General features: G+C 45.4%; 1 protein-coding gene across 2 annotated transcripts in view; it reads left to right on the plus strand.

The window, feature by feature from the left end:
* METTL15 (methyltransferase 15, mitochondrial 12S rRNA N4-cytidine) overlaps positions 1-23,277 on the plus strand; it is a 435,657-nt gene that overhangs the window by 22,826 nt on the left and 389,554 nt on the right. Inside the window, exon 2 of one of the 2 annotated variants that reach the window (XM_073576285.1) lies at positions 19,919-20,094. In XM_073576285.1, the coding sequence (XP_073432386.1) occupies positions 19,919-20,094 (176 nt within the window). Of the gene's footprint in view, positions 1-19,918; positions 20,095-23,277 lie in introns of those variants that run through there. The other variant, XM_073576286.1, reaches the window with a different exon arrangement.

Here is a 23,277-nt window from a genome sequence, read left to right on the forward strand (position 1 = left end):
CGAGTCTCAATCACTCCCGGAGTCTGTGTCACTCCCCACAGTGTGGTGAACCCCCAAGTCGCTCTCTATCTGGCTATCAGCTCCACACATTTTATCTACCACATCGCTATCAGTCATATCGTGGTACACTTCAGGTGACGTCAGGCCAGTAAGTTGGGAAGACCCATCCTTGCTTCTCGTCATATCTAACTTAGGACTGTCAACTCTAGGGGGCACATTCTCCACATTATTGCCTCCTAGACACACATTAATTCTACAGAGACTTTTCCTTTTATCCACCATCCCACAGGGCTTCTATGTCCCGACCTATTACCGTAGTATACAACAAGTCCGGGGCTACCCCCACTTCGTGGTACGTGGAAACCTCAGCCACATCAATGTAGAGGAGGGCTGTCAAAAGTCTTTTAATGTCCTCACCGGAGCCATTTTGTCTCGGCCCTGTCCCTGGCAACACAGAATGTTCAGGAGGGGTCCTTAGCAAAGACACTCCACTCCCCGAGTCTATCAGTCCCATCACACTTTCCCCATCTAGCCAGAAGAGACACTGTCATGACACCTTATTGGCCGAGCAATCCACAGCATAACATGGACCTGCATAGCTTGAACTATGCTGTTCCCAGCCGCAGTCCAATGGAGCATTTGCTGCCGCCTATTTTTTTGCCACCACCTCTATTCGGGATACCGCCCCCTTTTGGGACACCACCACCTTTAGGGTCACCACCCCCTTTTGAGACTCTGCCTCCCTTTTGAGCAACTACTCCCTTTTGGGACTCCACCCCTTTTTGGGCAACCATCCATGTTTGGGTTACCTGTTATGATTAGGTCACCGAGGAGGATAGCCGGGGAATAAGCTAGGTAACCAGAAAGGTTGGTAACTAAGCAGATTGCAGACCCCTAAAACTAACAACACAACTAGAATTAGCCGTGGGACGTACCTACGATGCCCTAGACGCCTCGGCACAGCCAAAGAGTTAACGAAGCCTAAAGCAAGAAAGGGGAAAGCTAAACTGCCCCGGAGTAGAACCCCAAAGAAATAGCTAGCCCCAAACGTATATTGCTGGTGAGACAAGATGAGACACAAACACAGGCAGAAAATAGAGTAAGCAAATGATGGGGCCCACACTGTCTAGATCAGTGTTTCTCAACTTCAGTCCTCAAGACTCACCAACAGGTCATGTTTTCAGGATTTCCATAGTATTGCACAGGTGATGCTATTAATGCTTGAGCAGGTGATGAAATTATCACCTGTGCAATACTAAGGAAATCCTGAAAACTTGACCTGTTGGTGGGTCTTGAGGACTGGTGTTGAGAAACACTGGTCTAGATAGGACAGTTAAGATACTGTCTGCAATCACACAAAAAACCCTAAGAAAAATCCAACACGTCTGATATGCAAAAATACTGAGGCCACACGATCTCTCCCCCACTAGATCAGCATTCTGGTGTGAACTGGAAGGAAAACAAAAGATACTGATATAACGGGACTAGCAATACTGAACAGACTGACATAAGCTGTGGCATATGGAATGGGGTCCAGCACTGGTCCCAGCAGGGAACAATGCTGAACCCACACAGCAAAGCAGAAAGCAGAGAAAGGCAAAAACTGGATCAAATGCAAAAAGATTCCAGCAAACAAATAACTTATCTGAGCGATGCAGGGGCAAGCGGACTTCAAAATGCACAGGAAGAAAACCAAATCACCATCAACAACTGAGGGAAGCTTGCTGACTTAAATCTTCCCAGTCTGTAACACCTGACCTCCAATCATCCTCTTCAGATGATTGACTTCTGTCAACCCGACCAGCTCCATTACCCGCAGCAACCACCAGATGGAGCCCAAACTCAGAAGTCAGGTTAAAAGTGTTCACAACAGTACCCCCCCCTTGAGGAGGGGTCACCGAACCCTCATCCAAGCCACCAGGTCGATCAGGATGGGCCCGGTGGAAGGCGCGAACCAATCTCTCGACATGAATGTCAGAAGCAAACACCCAAGACTTATCCTCCTGACCATAACCTTTCCACTTGACCAAGTACTGGAGTCCCTGTCTAGCCAGACGAGAATCCAATACCTTCTCTACCTCATACTCCAGATTACCTTTAACCAATACAGGATCAGGGGGCGCAGCCATGGGAACTACTGGCTCCGCAAACCTTTTCAACAAAGATTTATGAAAAACGTTGTGAATCTTAAACGTTCCTGGAAGAGCCAAACGGAAAGAAACGGGATTAAGTATTTCCAAATCTTATAAGGTCCAATGAACCTTGGCTTGAATTTTGGAGATGCAACTTTCATAGAAATATGTTTTGAGGACAACCAAACCATGTCACCCACTTTAAACTGTAGACCAATGGTCCTATGCCGGTTGGCAAACCGTTGGGCCTTCTCCTGAGAGTGAGACAACTTATCCACTACTTGATCCCAAATCTGCTGCATTCTCTCTACCACAGAATCCACACCTGGGCAGGCCGAAGCCTCCACCTGTCCTGAAGAAAATCGAGGCTGAAACCCAAAGATGCAGAAAAAAGGAGACTTCAAAGTGGCAGAACTAGCTTTATTATTTAGAGCAAATTCAGGCAAGAGCAAAAATGAGACCCAGTCATCTTGATCAGCAGATATAAAACATCTCTAATAGGTTTCCAAAGTCTGGTTTGTTCTCTGTCTGCCCATTGGTCTGAGGGTGAAATGCAGAGGAGAAAGACAACTGAATTTCCAGTTTAGAACAAAAAGCTCTCCAAATTCTGGAAACAAACTGGACTCCTCTGTCAGACACAATGTTCTCAGGAATACCGTGCAAACGACCCACCTGTTGTAAATACAGAGGCACCAACTCAGAAGAAGATGGCAACTTCGGGAGTGGTACAAGATGGATCATCTTAGAAAATCTATCACAGATCACCCAGATAACCGTCATTCTCTGAGAGACAGGGAGGTCCGAAATAAAATCCATTGAGATACGTGTCCATGGCCTCCTGGGCACCGGCAGGGGCGTTAACAAACCACTAGAACGAGAACAGGGTTTGGACCGAGAACAAGTCCCACAGGACTGCACAAAATTCCTGACACCATGAGATAAAGCAGGCCACCAAAAGGACCAACTCGCCAAATCTCTGGTACCAAAAATACCAGGATGACCAGCTAATGTGGAGCAATGAATTTCAGACATTACTCTTCTCCTCCACTGTTCAGGGACATACAATTTCCCTATAGGGCATCGTTTAGGTTTGTCATCCTGAATTTCCTCCAGGGCAAGTCTCAAATCGGGTGAAATGGCATGAAGAACCACACCCTCATTTAGAATGGTAGGCTCGGTCACATCAAGAGAATCCGCAAAGAAACTCCTAGATAGGGCATCCGCCTTAACATTCTTAGTGCCCGGAAGAAAGGAGACCACAAAATTAAAACGCGTGAAAAACAAGGCCCACCTAGCCTGTCTAGGATTCAATCGCTTGGCTGATTCAAGATAGATCAAGTTCTTGTGGTCGGTGAGGACAACAACTTGATGTCTGGGTCCCTCCAACCAAGGTCTCCACTCTTCAAATGCCCACTTCATAGCCAGCAATTCCCAATTCCCCACATCATAGTTACGTTCAGATGGGGAAAAGTTTCGAGAAAAGAAGGCACAGGGATTCATCTTAGAGGTTACCGAATCTCTTTGAGACAAAATGGCTCCTGCACCAATCTCAGAAGCATCTATCTCCACCTGAAATGGGAGTAAAACATCAGGTTGCCGTAAGACAGGAGCAGCAGTGAATCTCCGCTTAAGCTCCTGAAACGCCGAGACTGCCTCTGGAGACCAAGTCACCACATCAGCGCCCTTTTTGGTCAAATCAGTCAGTGGTTTAACAATACCAGAAAAATTACTTATGAATTTACAGTAGAAATTAGCAAAACCCAAAAACTTCTGGAGAGCCTTCAAGGAAGTGGGCTGAACCCAATCATAAATGGTCTGGACCTTGGCCGGGTCCATTTCAATAGCAGACGGGGACAAAATGAATCTAAAAACGAAATCTTTTGTACGCCAAAGAGACATTTTGATCCCTTAACATACAGAGCATTTTCTCTCAAAAGTCCGGAACACAGTCCGAACTTGTTCCACATGAGAATGGCAATCACTGGAAAAAATCAAAATATCGTCCAAATAAACGATCAAAAACTTATCCACAAAGTCCCAGAAAATATCGTTCATGAAAGATTGGAAGACAGAAGGGGCATTAGTGAGCCCAAAAGGCTTCAATAGATACTCAAAATGTCCCTCAGGAGTATTAAACGCAGTCTTCCATTCATTCCCGTGCTTGATGCGAATAAGATTATATGCCCCCCTAAGGTCAAGCTTGGTAAACCAACTAGCACCTTTCACGCTGGAAAATAAATCAGAAATCAGGGGTAACGGATACTGATATTTAACAGTGATTTTATTAAGGAGACGATAGTCAATATATGGCCTTAATGAGCCATCTTTGTTGGCCACAAAAAAACAGCACCTAAAGGTGAAGAGGACTGTCTGATACGACCCTTCTCCAATGACTCCTTGCTATAAGATCACATAGCATCATGTTCAGGTACAGATAAGTTGAAAAGCCAACCCTTGGGAAATTTACAACCAGGCGATAATTCGATTGCGCAATCATAACTCCTATGAAGAGGCAAAGACGCGGACTTACTCTCACTAAATACATCAGAAAAATCAACCAAATAGTCAGGAACATCATGAGACTGGGGAGAGGTGGAGAAAACCGGAGTGTCACTAAACACATTGACAACCCTAACTAACCTGTGACGGACTCAGCTTCTGCTGAGCCGATTTTTTGAGTGGACCCTCTGGGTCGTGACACCCACCCACCGAGGGCGAGCTGACCTTGTGAAGAACCACCCCCTCTACAGGGAGTGTCAGGGGCAAGACCAAGGGGGTGAGCTACCACGACTGCAGGGACCAGAAGGCCAGCTCAGTGGGACACTAGTGAGTGTCTAACAACAGGAACGAGCAGGATGCAAAACATAAAGCGAGGTCTCTGGGTTTCTTCAATAAACGTGGTTTGAAGCTTTAATTAGGTGCAAGGCATAAACAGTGAAACACAGCAAAGTGCATGCAGGGGCACGCCAAATGTTCAAGGCATAACACGTGCTAGAAAGCATACCAGGGTCCAAGGGGCAGGGTATGTGCTACGAGACACACCAGGGTTTCAAGGCAGGAGGCCTGCTAGGAGACACTCCAGAGTCCAAGAGAGGATGCGTGCTAGGAGACACGCCAGGGTCCAAGGCAGGGTGCGTGCTAGAAGACACGCCAGGGTCCAAGGCAGGGTGCGATGTCATCGGACTCCGGACTACTGGTAACGACCGACAGGATCCAGGCATCAGGCTGTGGAAATCAGCTCCGGACATCAGGCTGCAGTCATCTGATTCCGGACCTCTGGCAGCGGTGGGCAGGTTTCGGGAATCCGGCAGGCAAGCCAGGGTTTGAGGCAGGGTGCGTGCTAGGAGCCACGCCAGGGTTTGAGGCAGGGTGCGTGCTCGGAGCCACGCCAGGGTTTGAGGCAGGGTGCGTGCTAGGAGCCACGCCAGGGTTTGAGGCAGGGTGCGTGCTAGGAGCCACGCCAGGGTTTGAGGCAGGGTGCGTGCTAGGAGCCACGCCAGGGTTTGAGGCAGGGTGCGTGCTAGGAGCCACGCCAGGGTTTGAGGCACGGTGCGTGCTAGGAGCCACGCCAGGGTTTGAGGCAGGGTGCGTGCTAGGAGCCACGCCAGGGTTTGAGGCAGGGTGCGTGCTAGGAGCCACGCCAGGGTTTGAGGCACGGTGCGTGCTAGGAGCCACGCCAGGGTTTGAGGCAGGGTGGGTGCGTGCTAGGAGCCACGCCAGGGTTCGAGGCAGGGTGCGTGCTAGGAGCCACGCCAGGGTTCGAGGCAGGGTGCCTGCTAGGAGCCACGCCAGGGTTCGAGGCAGGAGACACTTCTCACTGGCCAGTGCACACGACTGAGACACAAGCAAGCGGCACGACTAAGGCACAGGAGGCGGGCAAGGGGCAATCTGTCATGTATGCCTGTCCTATGTGACACGACCCGAAGGCCGGTAACTAAAACAACAAGACTGACACATGACACTGTCCTGTGTGACGCGACCAACAGGTCGGTACTGAAACAACAAGACGAGGGGAAGGGAAAACCAACAGGGCAAGGAAAAGACAAAGCAAGGAGCGGAACCTAGGCAGAAGCACAGAGCGGGGTCAGAGAGAGTACAGGAGAGTGTGCCAGGAGGCACCACAAGCAAGGGAGAATACAGAGCAAGCAGCGAAGCGTAGGCCGAAGCCCAGAGCCGGGTCAAGGAAGAACCTTGCGACTAGCCTGGAAATGTGCTGGAGAAGCACCATAGGTCAGAGAGCAGAAATGGTGCGTGTGCCAGGAGGCACAACAGAGCACCAGGCAGAGAACAGGGCTAGCAGCGGAGCGTAGGCTGAAGCCCAGAGCCGGGTCAAGGAAGAACCTTGAGACTAGCCTGGAAATGTGCTTGAGAAGCACCATAGTTCAGAGCAGGAATGGTGCGTGTGCCAGGAGACACAACAGAGCACCAAGCAGAGCAAAGGCAAGACATGGCAAAGCAGGCAAAGGCAGAGAACACAGGAAGGACTACAAGTCAAAGCATAGCAAAAGCAAGACATGGCAAAACAGGCAAGGCAGAGAACACAGGAAGGACTACAAGTCAAAGCATAGCAAAGGCAAAACAGGCAAGGCAGAGAACACGGGAAGGACTACAAGTCAAAGCATGACAGACAAAACATGGCACAAAGGACAACATGACATTTCACAGGACAAGAGGCAGAATACAAGCACAGAGCGTGTGCAGAGATGCACGACAGGGGAGAGTGCAGGGGCACAGAATACGGGGAGTGACCGAGGAGACCAAGCAGCCATGCTGGGAAGCAACACGGTACTCAGGCCCGGCCATAGGAAGGGGTGGTCTGACATAAGGCATTAGCACCTGCACTTCTGGGTCAGGACCAGGAGGGGACTTCCGGTTCAGATCCTCCAGGATCATTGAGAGCATTGCTAGATCAGACTGGGCTGGACCATAGAGAAGGTCACATGATCAGGGGCTCCAGAAACACACAGAGGACTGCTGCATCAGACAGTGCTATAAACTTCACATGAACAGGGTCTTCAGGAACACAGAGGATTGCCGCAGGCAGAGCAGAGACAGCTGGTCACAGCCACGGCATGCAGCCACGAGGTGAGGTGCCCATGCACACTGCTCTAGGCATCTTGCAGCACAACAGTCATGAGGTGCATGTGCACACTGCTCCAGGGATCTTGCAGCATAAGACATGAGAGACCTCCAGGGCGCCCGCAGGGACCCGGCACTGGGGGCAAAGCGGCATGACAGACATGGCAGGCGTGACATAACCACAGACACAGATTTCCAATCCAGAACAGGATTATGGGTCTGCAACCAAGGAAAACCCAGTACAATAATGTCATGTAAATTATGCAACACCAAAAATTTACAGTTCTCTTGGTGGTCCGGGGAGACCTGCATTATCACCTGGGTCCAAAACTGGGGTTTATTCTCCGCCAAAGGGGTAGCATCAATACCCCTTAAAGGAATAGGAGTCCGCAGGGGTATCATGGGAAAACCACAACGCTTGGCAAAGTCAAAATCCATCAGGTTCAGGGCTGCTCCTGAATCAACAAAAGCCTTAGCAGAAAATGAAGATAAAGAGCAGATCAAGGAAACCGCCAAAAGGAATTTAGGCTGTACACTGCCTACAGCAAATGAGTGAGCAAAACGTTTTTCCCGCTTAGGGCAGACAGAAATAGTATGAGAGGCGTCCCCACAAAAGAAGCATAACTTATTACGCTTTCTAAACTCTTGACGTTGCGCCTTAGACAAAACCCTATCGCATTGCATGGGCTCAGAAGTTTGTTCGAAAGGCAGCACCGCCTCTCGCATAGTTTTACGTTCACGTAAGACGTCGATCAATTTGAATGGCTAATGACATAGTCGTTAAGACCAGAGGGGACAGGGAATCCCACCATAACATCTTTTACGGTTTCTGCCAGACCTTTTCAAAAAAAGAGCTGCTAGGGCGTCATCGTTCCATTTAGTAAGGACTGCGCACTTTTGGAATTTTTGACAATATAACTCTGCCGCTTCCTGACCCTGGTTTAATGCCAATAAAGTTCTCAGCTTGATCAATAACATTAGGTTCATCATACAACCACCCCAGAGCTTGAAAAAATGCATCCACAGTAGCCAGAAGAGGTTCCCCAGGTGTCAGAGAAAAGGCCCAATCCTGGGGATCGCCGCACAGCAGGGAGATGACAATTTTAGCCTGCTGCACTGAGTTCCCCGAGGAATTAGGTTTCAAGGCAAAAAAAACAGTTTACAATTATTCTTAAAGTTCAAAAATTTAGACCGATCCACAGAAAATACATCAGGAATAGGGATTCTTGGTTCTACAGCAGACGATTGAGCGAGATAGGCAGAAATTCCCCGCACTTCAGCAGCGAGCTGCTCAACCCAATCGGACAATTGCTTAGTCTCCATTAAAGAAAAAATCCTCCTACGGCCCCAGAGAGAAAGAGGAAAAAATATATAAAAAATTCTGACACTTTTTTTTTTTTTTTTTTTTTTACAATTTTTCCCTTCTTAGAGTACCCTAGAATCTAGAGTTTAGGCTGGTGATTCTGTTATGATTAGGTCACCGAGGAGGATACTAGGGGAGTAAGCTAGACAACCAGAAAACCAGAAAGGTTGGTAACCAAGCGGATTGCAGACCCCTAAAACTAACAACACAACTAGAATTAGCCTTGGAACGTACCTACGAGGCCCTAGACGCCTCAGCACAGCCAAAGAGTTAACTAAGCCTAAAGCAAGAAAGGGGAAAGCTAAACTGCCCCAGAGTAGAACCCCAAAGGAATAGCTAGCCCCAAACGTATATTGCTGGTGAGACAAGATGAGACACAAACACAGGCAGAAAATAGAGTAAGCAAATGATGGGGCCCACACTGTCTAGATCAGTGTTTCTCAACTTCAGTCCTCAAGACTCACCAACAGGTCATGTTTTCAGGATTTCCATAGTATTGCACAGGTGATGCTATTAATGCTTGAGCAGGTGATGAAATTATCACCTGTGCAATACTAAGGAAATCCTGAAAACTTGACCTGTTGGTGGGTCTTGAGGACTGGAGTTGAGAAACACTGGTCTAGATAGGACAGGAAAGATACTGTCTGCAATCACACAAAAAACCCTAAGAAAAATCCAACACGTCTGATATGCAAAAATACTGAGGCCACACGACCTCTCCCCCACTCGATCAGCATTCTGGTGTGAACTGGAAGCAAAACAAATGATACTGATATAACAGGGGACTAGCAATACTGAACAGACATAAGCTGTGGCATATGGAACGGGGTCCAGCACTGGTCCCAGCAGGTCCCACACGGCAAAGCAGAAAGCAGAGAAAGGCAAAAACTGGATCAAATGCAAAAAGATTGCAGCAAACCAATAACTTATCTGAACGATGCAGGACCAAGCAGGGGCAAGCGGACTTCAAAATGCACAGGAAGAAAACCAAATCACCAGCAACAGCTGAGGGAAGCTTGCTGACTTAAATCTTCCCAGTCTGTAACACCTGACCTCCAATCATCCTCTTCAGGTGATTGACTTCTGTCAACCCGACCAGCTCCATTACTCGCTGCAACCACCAGAGGGAGCCCAAACTCAGAAGTCAGGTCAAAAGTGTTCACAACAGTTACCGCCCCCTTTTGAAACACCACCCCTTTTAGGGGAACACCCCGTGGACTCCCCCACAGCACCCCCAGGACCCAGTTCGCACAGTACCCTTATGTCTCCCTGGGCTTGTACTGGCCCTTTCAGAGTTTGCACGACCTGGTCCACACTGTCCTCTTATGACACCTCTGAAGCTCTGGTAGCTTCCACTTAAGCACCTCTTGTTGCTTGCTGTTGCTACTGCAGCTCCTGCTGCAGAACCTCTTGCTGTAACTGCATCTCCTCTCCTCAAGGCTCTGCACCGCAAACTTCGTGGACCCACCGATCCACAGCAACTTCGTAACCCCATCGAGTTACAGCCAGACGCTTGTAATCTTCGTGGCCCCGCTGAGCCACAGCAAGCTGTCCTGAAAAAATTTTCGTGCTTCCTGGACCGTTGCCATCATTCTCCAACATGTGTAAGACAGCGCTTACTGCATGTGTTGGGGACACTCGCTTAGCAACAGGATGAAGGCACATGGGCACCTTTTCTCCACAAAACAGTCTATTCGGGTTTATGTTACTCGGCATAAACCGCCATGTTACACATCACACATACAGTCCATAGCACTTCCTAGTACACGGCTTAACTCGAAGTTCCTAAACACGCCATACTTCTTTGTCCAGGTACCGTGGGCGACCGCACGCCGAACTCTTCATTAATGTCCGCCGAACACTTCATTAATGTCCATGGAACACAACAGGCACCAATGTACGACATTAAGTTGCAGTCTGTAAACATGCTGGACCTTACTCCATCCAGTTACCATGGGGGACTGCATAAGTCATTAACATCCATGGAACATCATAGGTACTAGCAGTCTGTTCCAACAGCAGATACTTGTCTGCACATAACCCCCTTGTCTGGAGTTACCTTGCAGGAGTTCCTGTTCCACATGCTGACTCCTCGTCAGTCCACTCTCCTGGGGAAACTGCCTTACTGGGATCACCATCTCATCAGATGCCTTGGGACAAGGGCACTCCCGACAGTCCAGACCCTCAGAAGGTCGGTAGCCTCCCCCAACGCAGTGCCGTCACAGACTCTGCACACATATGGTCTCCCCTGTGCTCTTCAGGAATCCGGTCCTACTCCTAGGACCTTTCCAACACAGTGACCATCCAACTCCATGGCCTCTCCATGTGCTAATCAGGATGTCCTTCCAACACCCAGGCCTTCAAGTCCATGGCCTCTCCATGTGCTATTCAGGAATCCAGTCCTCCCAGGACCTTACAGCACACAGGCCATCCAGGACCTTACACACTGACCATGTGACCCAAACCCTGGTCATATTATGTAGCTGTAACCACCCCCAATAAGTGAGCGGTGTATGTGTGGTTAGCCAGTCTCGCCAAGCTCTCCGACTAACCCTGTAAGCCCCCTTTATAAACTAAACAAACACTTGTGGAAATACAAGTCCCAGAGCAACATTAATGGCTTACAGCGCAGAGGACCTCCTCAGCGACACATACTGGCCATTTACAATAATGCCGGTCACTGTACTACCATTAGTTATGCCTCCATGTGTATCCTGAGGAGCACACACAGCGCCCCCTTGCTGTAAGAGAGGTCATTGCCTCACAATAAAATATATATATATATATATATATATATATATATATATATATATATATATATATATATATATATACAGTACAGACCAAAAGTTTGGACACACCTCATTCAAAGAGTTTTCTTTATTTTCATGACTATGAATTAACACATGTGGAATTATATAATTAACAAAAAAGTGTGAACCAACTGAAAATACTGTGTCTTATATTCTAGGTTCTTCAAAGTAGACAAATTTTGCTTTGATTACTGTCTTGCACACTCTTGGCATTCTCTTGATGAGCTTCAAGAGGTAGTCACCGGAAATGGTCTTCCAACAGTCTTGAAGGAGTTCCCAGAGATGCTTAGCACTTGTTGGCCCTTTTGCGTTCACTCTGCAGTCCAGCTCACCCCAAACCATCTTGATTAGGTTCAGGTCTGGTGACTGTGGAGGCCAGGTCATCTGGCGTAGCACCCCATCACTCTCCTTCTTGGTCAAATAGCCCTTACACAGCCTGGAGGTGTGTTTGGGGTCATTGTCCTGTTGAAAAATAAATGATGATCCAACTAAACGCAAACCGGATGAAATAGCATGCTGCTGCAAGATGCTGTGGTCGCCATGCTGGTTCAGTATGCCTTCAATTTTGAATAAATCCCCAACAGTGTCACCAGCAAAGCACCCCCACACCATCACACCTCCTCCTCCATGCTTCACGGTGGGAACCAGGCATGTAGAGTCCATCCGTTCACCTTTTCTGTGTCGCACAAAGACCCCGTGGTTGGAACCAAAGATCTCAAATTTGGACTCATCAGACCAAAGCACAGATTTCCACTGGTCTAATGTCCATTCCTTGTGTTCTTTAGCCCAAACAAGTCTCTTCTGCTTGTTGCCTGTCCTTAGCAGTGGATTCCTAGCAGCTATTTTACCATGAAGGCCTGCTGCACAAAGTCTCCTCTTAACAGTTGTTGTAGAGATGTGTCTGCTGCTAGAACTCTGTGTGGCATTGAACTGGTCTCTAATCTGAGCTGCTGTTAACCTGCGATTTCTGAGGCTGGTGACTCGGATGAACTTATCCTCCGCAGCAGAGGTGACTCTTGGTCTTCCTTTCCTGGGGCGGTCCTCATGTGAGCCAGTTTCTTTGTAGCGCTTGATGGTTTTTGCCACTGCACTTGGGGACACTTTCAAAGTTTCCCCAATTTTTCGGACTGACTGACCTTCATTTCTTAAAGTAATGATGGCCACTCGTTTTTCTTTACTTAGCTGCTTTTTTCTTGCCATAATACAAATTCTAACAGTCTATTCAGTAGGACTATCAGCTGTGTATCCACCAGACTTCTGCACAACACAACTGGTGGTCCCAACCCCATTTATAAGGCAAGAAATCCCACTTATTAAACCTGACAGGGCCCACCTGTGAAGTGAAAACCATTTCCAATGACTACCTCTTGAAGCTCATCAAGAGAATGCCAAGAGTGTGCAAAGCAGTAATCAAAGCAAAAGGTGGCTACTTTGAAGAGCCTAGAATATAAGACATATTTTCAGTTGTTTCACACTTTTTTGTTAATTATATAATTCCACATGTCTTAATTCATAGTTTTGATGCCTTCAGAGTGAATCTACAATTTTCATAATCATGAAAATAAAGAAAACTCTTTGAATGAGGTGTGTCCAAACTTTTTGTCTGTTTTTTTATATATATTAAAAAATATATATTGTGTATCAAATAGGGAGATATATATATATATATATATATATATATATATAATCGTCTTATCATGTCTGTCTGTAACCGAAATCCCACGTCGCTGATTGGTCGCGGCCGGCCGGGCTTAACCAATCAGCGATGCAGGATTTCCGTGACAGACAGACAGGTACTGTATGATAATGGGTATAGCGCCGGAGATCGCGATCTCCGGCGCCATACTTACATACTTCTCACCGGGAGGAGTGTTGCCGCGGCGCTTCTCTTCTTACGGTGTCCAGTTCAGGAGGCTGGGGGAGGAGTGTGGCACTGACGCCGGAGTACGCGCATGCGCATAGCGCTATCCGACGCCATTTTCCTGAAGACACATTTGCAGTGTGTCTTCAGGAAAATGGCGCCGGACAGTGCGGTGTGGGCATGCGCGTACTTCGGCGCAAGTGCCACACTCCTCCCCCCCAGCCTCTGGCAGAACGGGACAGCGCTGGACCACAAGAAAGATGGGTGAGTATAAATGTTTTTTGTTTTTTTTTTTTTTTTTTGTATGTGTGCAGTTTACTAGGGGTGAGGGGTACCATACATACCAGGAAAGGCGGGTGAGGGGTACCAAGCATACCACGAAAGGGGGGTGAGGGGACCATGAATATCACGAAAGGGGGTGAGGGGACCATGCATTCTAGCAAAGGGGGGGTGACGGGACCATGCATACCATGAAAGGGGGATGAGGGGACCATGCATACCAGGAAAAGGGGGTGAGGGGACCATGCATACCACTAAAGAGGGTGAGCGGTACCATGCATACCACGAAAGGGGGGTGAGAGGACCATGCATACAACAAAAGGGGGTGAGGGAACCATGCATTCCACTAAAGGGGGTGAGCGGTACCATGCATACCAGGATAGGGGGGTGAGAGGACCATGCACACCAGGATAGGGGGGGTGAGGGGGACCATGCATACCAGGAAATGGGGGGATGAGGGGGACCATGCGTACCAGGAAATGGGGGTGAGAGGACCATGCATACCAGGATAGGGGAGGTTAGGGGGACCATGCATACCAGGAAAGGGGGGTGAGGGGACCATGCATACCAGGAAAGGGGGGTGAGGGGGACCATGCATACCAGGATAAGGTGGGTGAGGGGACCATGCATTCCAGGAAAGGGGGGTGAGAGTGACCATGCATACCAGGAAAGGGGGGTGAGGGGACCATGCATTCCAGGAAAGGGGGGTGAGGGGGTCCATGCATACCAGGAAAGAGGGGGGGGATGGGACCATGCATACCAGCAAAGGGGGGGGTGATATGACCATGCATACCAGGATTGGGGGGTGAAGGGTAGCATGCATATCAGGATTGGGGCTGAGAGGACCATGCATACCAGGATTGGGGGGTGCATTCTTGCATCATTATTAAATCTTCATAAAGAAACTACATACATATTCTAGAATACCCGATGCGTTAGAATCAGGCCACCATCTCGTGTGTGTGTGTATATATATATATATATATATATATATATATATATATATATATATATATATATATACACATATATATATACTGTGTATATATGTGTGTATATATATATATATATATATACACACTGTATATACTTTAATTTTTTTTTACTTTTTTTAGCAATGACTACAGTGAACTTGCTCTGGAGACTTTGCAAGTGTTTTACTTTTGCTCTGCAGTAAAATCAGAGATTTATTCCAGAGATTACAATTGTCACTGCAGCCAGCTTATTTGCCTTTCCATGAGAGTTGATGGGAATTAGCCATTATTGCTAGTTTTGTATATTGCTTTAAAATACAAAATCTGCATATCCCACAGGCTGTAAAGAGAAGGATGACTCACCCTCTACTGTTAAACTCTAATTGTATATATATAATTGAATTTCTGCTGTTAACTTTTCTTGCGTAATTCAATTTGTCGCTTATTTGTATGTCATCTATTTTAACCTATTCTGCATCAGACAGACAATATCAAAGTGAGGTCTTGTGTTTTTTTGGGGTTTTTTTTTGGTGTGTATCCTTTTCCAATATAGTTTAGTAACCTCAGTAATATATTCAGTAGTTTTAGGCTTAGGAATGAAATGGCTAAGCTGATCAGTCACTTAGGTATTTCTGTATGCATACGTACAGGGGGAAAACTGTCAGTCACTGATAAAAACCGGCCACTGGACTCCTAAGCCTAGAATGAGCAGTGAATTCAGCTCATAAAATATACTCTTTTCCCACATCCCACAAACCATGACAGCATTTTTACTTTTATTAACTCATTGCATTGAGCAATTTGAAGAAGAGAGAAACGCTGCAAAGGAGCTTTGACTTAATGCCAGCTGGTGTTATTTTTTGGCATTTAGCTATTGTGGGTATATAAAGCCTACAGTGCTCAGCAAAAATGAGTACACCACAAAAGATTTGTCAGAAATCTTTAGTTTCCTTTCAGATCAAAGATTTGTTATTTTACATACCCAGAAAAGTAATTTTCTTCACAAATTCATTCAACACCATGCAGCAAAAATGAGTACACCATAATAAGTCTTAGGCAAAGCCAAAATTTTAACTACAACATGTTAATTGACAAGAATAATTTAAACATCGTTAAATCAAACTATTTGTTACACAGGTGTCCAGCAGACAGTTGACTATAAAGGGAGCTACTTAAAGAAAACACCTTCCCATTTCATGGTGTCAGCAATGGCACCACAGGGAAGAGAAATGTCACAAGACCTGAGAAAGAAAATACTTTGTTTTACACAAGAAAGATCAAGTATTCAAGAAGATCAGCAAAGGTTTACTTATCAGTCAGAATACTGTAGCAAAAGTGATACAAAAATGGAACCAAGGTGGAACTGTATCCTCACCCATCCCTTGTAGATTGTGAGCCATCGCGGTCAGGGTCCTCTCTCGTCCTGTACCAGTCATGGCTTGTATTGTTTAAAATTACTGTACTTGTTTTTATTATGTATACCCCTCCTCACATGTAAAGCGCCATGGAATAAATGGCGCTATAATAATAACTGCATCTATCCCACAGAGACGTGCAGGACGACCGTGTCATTTAACACCCAAACATGAGTGTCTTATTATGAGATGGGTTGAAGAATATCGATGTGCAAAGTTTACTGCAGTTAGCTATAGAAGTAGAAAGCCAAACCAGGGTGAGTGATTCTCATTATCACAATAAGGCTGGAGTCACACTGCCGTATAACATGGCGGAGTGCTATGCGATAAAACCTATCACTCGGCCCAGTGTTCTTCTATGCAGCAGCTCCCATCTGCGATTATTTTCTCATTCTGAGAACAATCGTAGCATACTTTGGTTGGCAGAGAGACTCCTCTGTCACACACACACACGTCAGACTGTACTCGGATGTCTTCCCAGTGCCGTCAGATACACTCCAAGTGTATTCATGGAGGATACGGAGAAATTACTTTCTCCGTCTCTTCCAAACCTGTGCTGTGATTCTTTCATGCAAGAGCACAGGGCACTGACACTGGGCTCACGCTCGCAGCAGAGCAGGAGCCGAGGGTCATTAGCTTATTGCATCGTATCCCAGATGCTGGTGTGATTCCAGCCTTAAGCATACACTAGAGAGGAATGGCATGCATAGGTGCTGTCCACAAAAGTCAGAACTGTCATAGTGATATCGCGACAAATTGGAGTCAGACCATTGCAGCATCCAATGATACAGACACCTGCAGTAGTTAGAGCAGCTTCACTGTCTTATTAGTAGTTCTGGTTTTCATTGCTCTGTTGCTGCAAGGGTTAAACTGCTTAGTTAGACTCCTGGAGTTCTCTGTGAGCTGTTCTGGGTTTATTACTCCCTGCAGGTCTAAGAACCTACTTCTTGGCCTCCTTTGCCAGTGATAGTTTTCCACTTCCTGGTTTGGAAGTGAAGGAGAAGTTCAGCCTTGGTAGCAGGCGTTTGGAGTCATTTTCAGGAGATTTCTGCGTGGAGTTGGTTTGTGCAGTTTCCTCTTTATCCTCTCCCATTTGGTTTTTCACACCTACACCTTCCCTGTTTCCCACTTGTTTTTGTGAGTGTATTTTTATGATTGTAATTTACTTTTATCCCTGTCTGTTTACCCCTGTTATCCTATACACTTTCATCTCATACCTCCCTGGGTGGTGGAAAGAACAGATAAGTGTTATTATAGGAGCATAAAAAGGTACAAGACCGCGGCATTTCCACCATCAGGAGAAATCCGGAGTACAGGGACAGCCTAGAGTTCCCCTAGCTCGAGGGGCAAAGTAGGTGCCCACTGTCCCTGGCAAAAACATGAGTAACGTGACAGGAAGCCTGCTGTAAAGCCCATGCACCAAAATAGCCCACCTACATTTTGCCAGGGCTTCTGAAGAAAAATTTGTAGATTACTGGGACGTTATTACGCCACAGTGATAAGAACAAGGTAAATGTTTATGGAACTGACGCTTCAAAACTGTAAAGTGTCACAAAGGTGAGGAGAACAAAGAAAAATGTGTGTGGAGCTACATTTCATTGACGTCATCATGTACTCACAGATGTACTGCTTTATATTGAAAGCGAAGATGCTACATTCACTCCCTGTCCTTGGTGGTCGACTTTTCAACATGATAATTAACCAAAGTGATTCAGTGACCAAGTGTCTCCTGATCTGAACCCAATCACGTATCTATGGGGAATTCTGAGGACTCAAGTTATCACTCTCCATACAGAAGAAAGGAAAAAGATAGATGTTGCAATATGTCACCAACTTGTTAATTTAATGCCTGGAATACTTGGTGCTGTCCTTTACCCCTTCACTACCGGAGCTTTTTTCGATTTTTCGTTTTTCGCTCCCCTTCTTTCCAGAGCCATAACTTTTTTTTATTTTTCCGTCAATATGGCCATGTGAGGGCTTATTTTTTTGTGGGACGAGTTGTACTTTTAAACGATACCATTGGTTTTATCCTGTCATGTACTCGAAAACGGGGAAAAAATTTCCAAGTGCGGCGAAATTGCAAAAAAAGTGCAATCCCACACTTGATTTTTGCTTGCCTCTTTTACTAGGTTCTCTAGATGCTAAATCTAATCTGCAATTATGATTCTCCAGGTCATTACGAGTTCATAGACACCAAACATGTCTAGGTTCTCTTTTATCTAAGTGGTGAAAAAAATTCCAAAGTTTGCTAAAAAATAAAAATTGTGCAATTTTCTGAGATCTGTAGCGTCTCCATTTTTCATGATCTGGGGTCGGGTGGGGGCTTATTTTTTTGCGTGTCGAGCTGACGTTTTTAATGATACCACTTTTGTGCAGATACGTTCTTTTGATCGCCCGTTATTGTATTTTAATGCAATGTTGCGGCTTCCAGAAAAACGTAATTCTGGCGTTTTGAGTTTTTTTTCCTGCTACACCGTTTAGCAATCGGGTTAATGCTTTTTTTTTTATTGATCGGGCGATTCTGAACGCAGCGATACCTAATATGTGTATGTGGGATTTTTTTTTATTGTTTTATTTTGAATGGGGCGTGACTTGAACTTTTAGGTATTTTTTTTTTTTTTTTTTTTAAACATTTTTTTTTACTTTTGGCATGCTTCAGTAGCCTCCATAGGAGGCTTGAAGCATGCACAACCCGATCGGCTCTGCTACATATGGGTGATGAGCAGATCGCCCATATGTAGCAGATTTACTGCTGTACTTTGAGTGCCGACAACCATGCGGCGCTCAAAGTGATCTGCCTGCAACAACCATAGAGGTCTCTGAGACCTGTGGTTGTCCAGGCAATGTGACGCCGACCCCCGATCACGTGACGGGGGTCAGCGATGAGCTCATTTCCGACCCGGCGGCCGGAAGTGCCATTTAAATGCCCGCTGTCAGCTTTGACAGCGGGATTTAACTAGTTAATAGGCGCGGGCGGACGGCTATTGCGGGCACATGTCAGCTGTTCATAACAGCTGACATGTCGCGGCTTTGAGATGGGCTCACCGCCGGACCCCACCTCAAAGCGGGGGATCCTTACCAATGACTTACTATTCCGTCATCGGTAAGGAAGGGGTTAAAAATCATTGAGGTCATACAAGATACTAGATGTAGTAGTTTTTGATGTGGAGTGTATTCATTTTTCATCACTAATTTGATTAAAACTAAAGATTAACAACCTTCCATGTTTTGGATTAAAAAATGTTCTGTAAGACTCAATTGTTAAAATTTTGGAAACTCTTCTGTTCAGAGAGATATTGACTAAAATCTGACTGTTCAAAGGGGTGAACTCATTTATGTTGAGCATTGTTTGTCTGGATCAAGGCTATCTCAAGCTAGCAACTTTGTAAAGAGGTGTCTGCAAAATAAGAGTATTTCTCTAAGGCTTCTTTTACACTCGCTGTGTTTTTTTGCGGCCCGTATTGCCATAATTTTCACGGTCTTCCACCAAAATCTTCTCGGATCGCCATTTTTCTGGTTTGGAATAGGTTTTGAAAAGTAGGGGGGAAAAAAAGTACATGGTAGTGTCCTTGTAAAAATATGGCGTTCCACAAATAGGGTGTACCGCAAAATGGGCCAAAATACCTGTCGTAAACTAATTTATCAAATTTTAACTTTAAAAAAAAAAAAAAAAAATTTGGCGCAAATCTGCCCAGTACCCCCTGGAGTGGTTTAATGTATGCCAGCTAAAATTTCCATATTTTTTGCTACATTATGCAAAACATGCGACTGTTTGTAGTAAGGAGTTGCAAAAATTGTTAACGGAGGTAAAAAAAAATAAAATTGGCCTTTGCACAAAATTTTTAAACGATGTTTGCCATTTTGATGAATTTGAAAGAGAAAAGTGACTTATAAACCCCATAAATGATGAATTGGGGCACTTGAATTTTAGAAATGTTGTATTCATCCCAATAGAATGCCATTTACAGAGTGTTCTTTTCCCATCTTGTCCGATGTCTGCAGCTAGGATGCAATCTTCGAGAAGACTAGTGATGTGTGGAAGATTCGGCCGATTCTACAGCTCGTGTGTTCTGCAGAGCAGGAAGTTTTGCCAGACATCGGCATCTTCAGAAAAAGTTCTACACCAACCTGTGATGCCTAATGAAGTCATAAGCTGCTTGGGTCTGAAGGAAGGACAGGTTAGTTGCGCTTTTTTGCCTCAAAATTTCACATAAAATAGGTTATAGGTTTATTTTGGAATAACAGAGCTCGAAAACTTAGAAAGTATCTCCAGGACCCCAACTTTTCAAATGGGTTGTGTTGATCACAGATCCCACCTTTTTTCAGCCAGGAAAAACATTTTGCGGGACCTACTGCAGGAGAAATGTGGTATAACATGGTGGCCATTCAGTTAACGGCATGCAATATGTGGTTGGGTTGGTGTTACGAAGCAACTCTGACTTGGCTAAAACGGGGGGATCCTGAACTGAGGAGCACCCTCTATAAAGTCCATATGTCCTAATAGGACTTCAGGCCAAGGGCTACTTTAATGAGACAACTTATGTAAAGGAACACTCCAAAACATTTAGGGCACATTTTTGTACAAGGATTTTACACATGAACAAAACAAAAGCATGCCATGTATACTGTAGGTGCCAAAGTTGCTCTATGAAAGTAGATTGAAGAAGGCCACAGGTCCATCAAGTTTTCTGTTTCTCCATCAGTTACAAATTCTCTATCTCTAGATTCACTTTAACCCATGTTGTCATTGTTGTAAAAAAAGAAAAAAGGATCCAGATCTTATTCTTTAAAGCTGTTATAGTGTCTGCCATTACTACCTCTTGTGGTCGGCATTCCACATTCTGACTGCTCTAACTGTAAAGAACCCTTTCCTGTTTAGCTGCCAAAATTGCCTTTCGTAAACCAACAATTAATGTCCCCTGATTCTTTTTTTTAATCACATCGTTTTTATTGATAAGAAAGCATACATAACATTGTTACATTTCTACCATATACCTGTTTGTAATTACAGATTAAGCCTTTGTATGGTCTTTGGAAGGAATACGTCCCTTGTATTGACGACACACATATTTTATACATGTAAATGAGATCTCCTCTGAGACATCTTTTCTCTAAACAAGCCCACCTTTCCAAACAATCAACACACCTAGTCCCATCCCTGACATGTTACATAATAGTGGACTGGTTTTGGTCATTTTCATGAAGAGAGCCCCTAAGCTGCGGCACAGTGACCAGTCATCACCTTTGTTTTAGTGGGAGGTTACCTATCCCGAGCAGTCTGCCTGGACTTCCGGCAACTTCTGCCCTCACGTCGGTGACCAATGGGTGGCCAGCCCGAAAGAGAAACCTCCCTTCTTATATTCTTCTCGTAACAGAGGAGAACTGGAGCTAACAAACAGCAGCACAGTGCGAGCTAGAGAGGAAAAGATGGAGCTGACAGCACAGGGAAAGAGACGGGAACCAGCTGAGAGACTGCGGCAAGAAAACTTAGTTACTATCTGCTCCGCAAGCAGTAGCTCACAGCTAGCAATAGCGAATGCTGCACGACTGCTTGCGAGTCTGTCTCTGCTTCTTAGCTGCTAGAGACTGATTGGACCTTACAACAGGCAGCAAGTTACAGGACATGTGACCAGAATTTTATGGCTTTATTACAGGGGTAAGACAACATTTTTTTAAGTGTTTTACAATTGTATTATTTAGTGCACAGCTATCAAATGGACGTACATTTACGGAAACGAGATTCACTTTTTAATATCGCTTTGTCACGGCACTAGACAGAACCTATGGACATGCTTGGGGCTACAGTGGCATGTAAAGTTTGGGCACCCCTTGTCAAAATTAATGTTACTGTGAATAGTCGAAGATGAAATGATCCCTAAAAGGCCTAACGTTAAAGATGACACACTTCTTTTGTATTTTAGGCAATATATGGTTCATCTTGCTTGCTCTGGTATTTTGAAGTCTAGTCACAGATTTTCAATGATGTTCAGATCAGGGGACTGTGAGGGCCATTGTAAAACAATCAGCTTGCGCCTTTTGAGGTAGTCTATTGTGGAGTTTGACTTGTGTTTAGGATCATTATCCATTTGTAGAAACCATCTTCCTGCACCGTGCCCATTTCTAATTGCTTCGGGATATAGAATCCCTACAACAGACACCAGTACACAAAGGAGCAATCACAGGTACAGAGATTACCCCCATCGTTCAGTGAACTAGAATAAGGTTGTTATATTGGCAAACTGTAGATCTTCTTTTTTACTCCTTATGCTTCACATGCATGATTGTTAGCTGAAATGCTAGGTCTGCTGTGGTAACTATTTGTAGCAATATAAACTGACACTTTTAGATAGAGATTGGTGAAATATCTATATGTAACATCTATGCTCCAAATGCTACATTTGCGACTTTAGTTAGCAAGAACACCACAAATGTTTAGTCCTTCGAATTATACAGTGTGTTGCGAAAGTATTCGGCTCCCTGGAACTACACTCCCTGACAGAAGTTATTTCGCTTATCCCATGTTATGTAAATAAAAGCTTATAACCTGACATTGAATTAATCCATTGGTTGTATAAATTATTCTTTTGAAAGCTGAAACCCTCCAAAATGTGGTTTAGGATAAGAAAATTGCCATCAATGCAGAAATATTGATCATTTGATGGACACAGAATGGTCAGATTTTGGCAAGACAAAAGTTTTGTCGCCTGGTCATATAATGCACCCAATCCTAGTTTACATCCTCACCTGTGCTCAGTAAATGATCGGTTAATTAGTGGGTGTGTATAATAAGAAACCCAGCACCCCAGACCTTCACTTGAGCTGCAACTTGAGCTCTGACAACATGCCAAAAATCCACCCTGCAACCAAAGCCTGGATTATCAAGAGGCTGAAGACCAGATCCACTGCAGAGGTGGCTGGCACCTTTAATGTGTCTCAGTGTCAAGTACAAAGAATTAAAAAAATTTTTTTAGAGACTGGAGATGTGTTTGACAAGCCCAGGTCCAGCAGACCCTACAAGACAACTGCTCAGGAGGAACGTTTGTTGGTTAGAAAATCCAAAGCACGCCCCTCTTCCCGTGCAGCAGAGCTCCAACAGGCCTGGCCACCTCAAGTCCCTGTGTCAACTAGAACAGTTTGTAGGATTCTGTCTTGAAATGGCCTCCATGGTCAAAACAGTGCCAGCACTAAACAAAAGGCAAATATAAAACCGTGTGGCATTTGCAACGTCCCACAGCCTGCTAAACAGATGGACACTGGAAAAGTGGCAGAAGGTGGATTTATCTGATGAATCTTCAGTAGAATTATGCTACAGCCACCGCAAATAATGCAGGAGACCTACTGGAGCCCGTATGGATCCAAAA

The sequence above is a fragment of the Dendrobates tinctorius genome, unplaced genomic scaffold (genome assembly GCF_039654945.1).
Source record: "Dendrobates tinctorius isolate UK_male_01 unplaced genomic scaffold, ASM3965494v1 ptg000048l, whole genome shotgun sequence".
In the NCBI taxonomy this organism is placed as follows: Eukaryota; Metazoa; Chordata; class Amphibia; order Anura; family Dendrobatidae; genus Dendrobates; species Dendrobates tinctorius.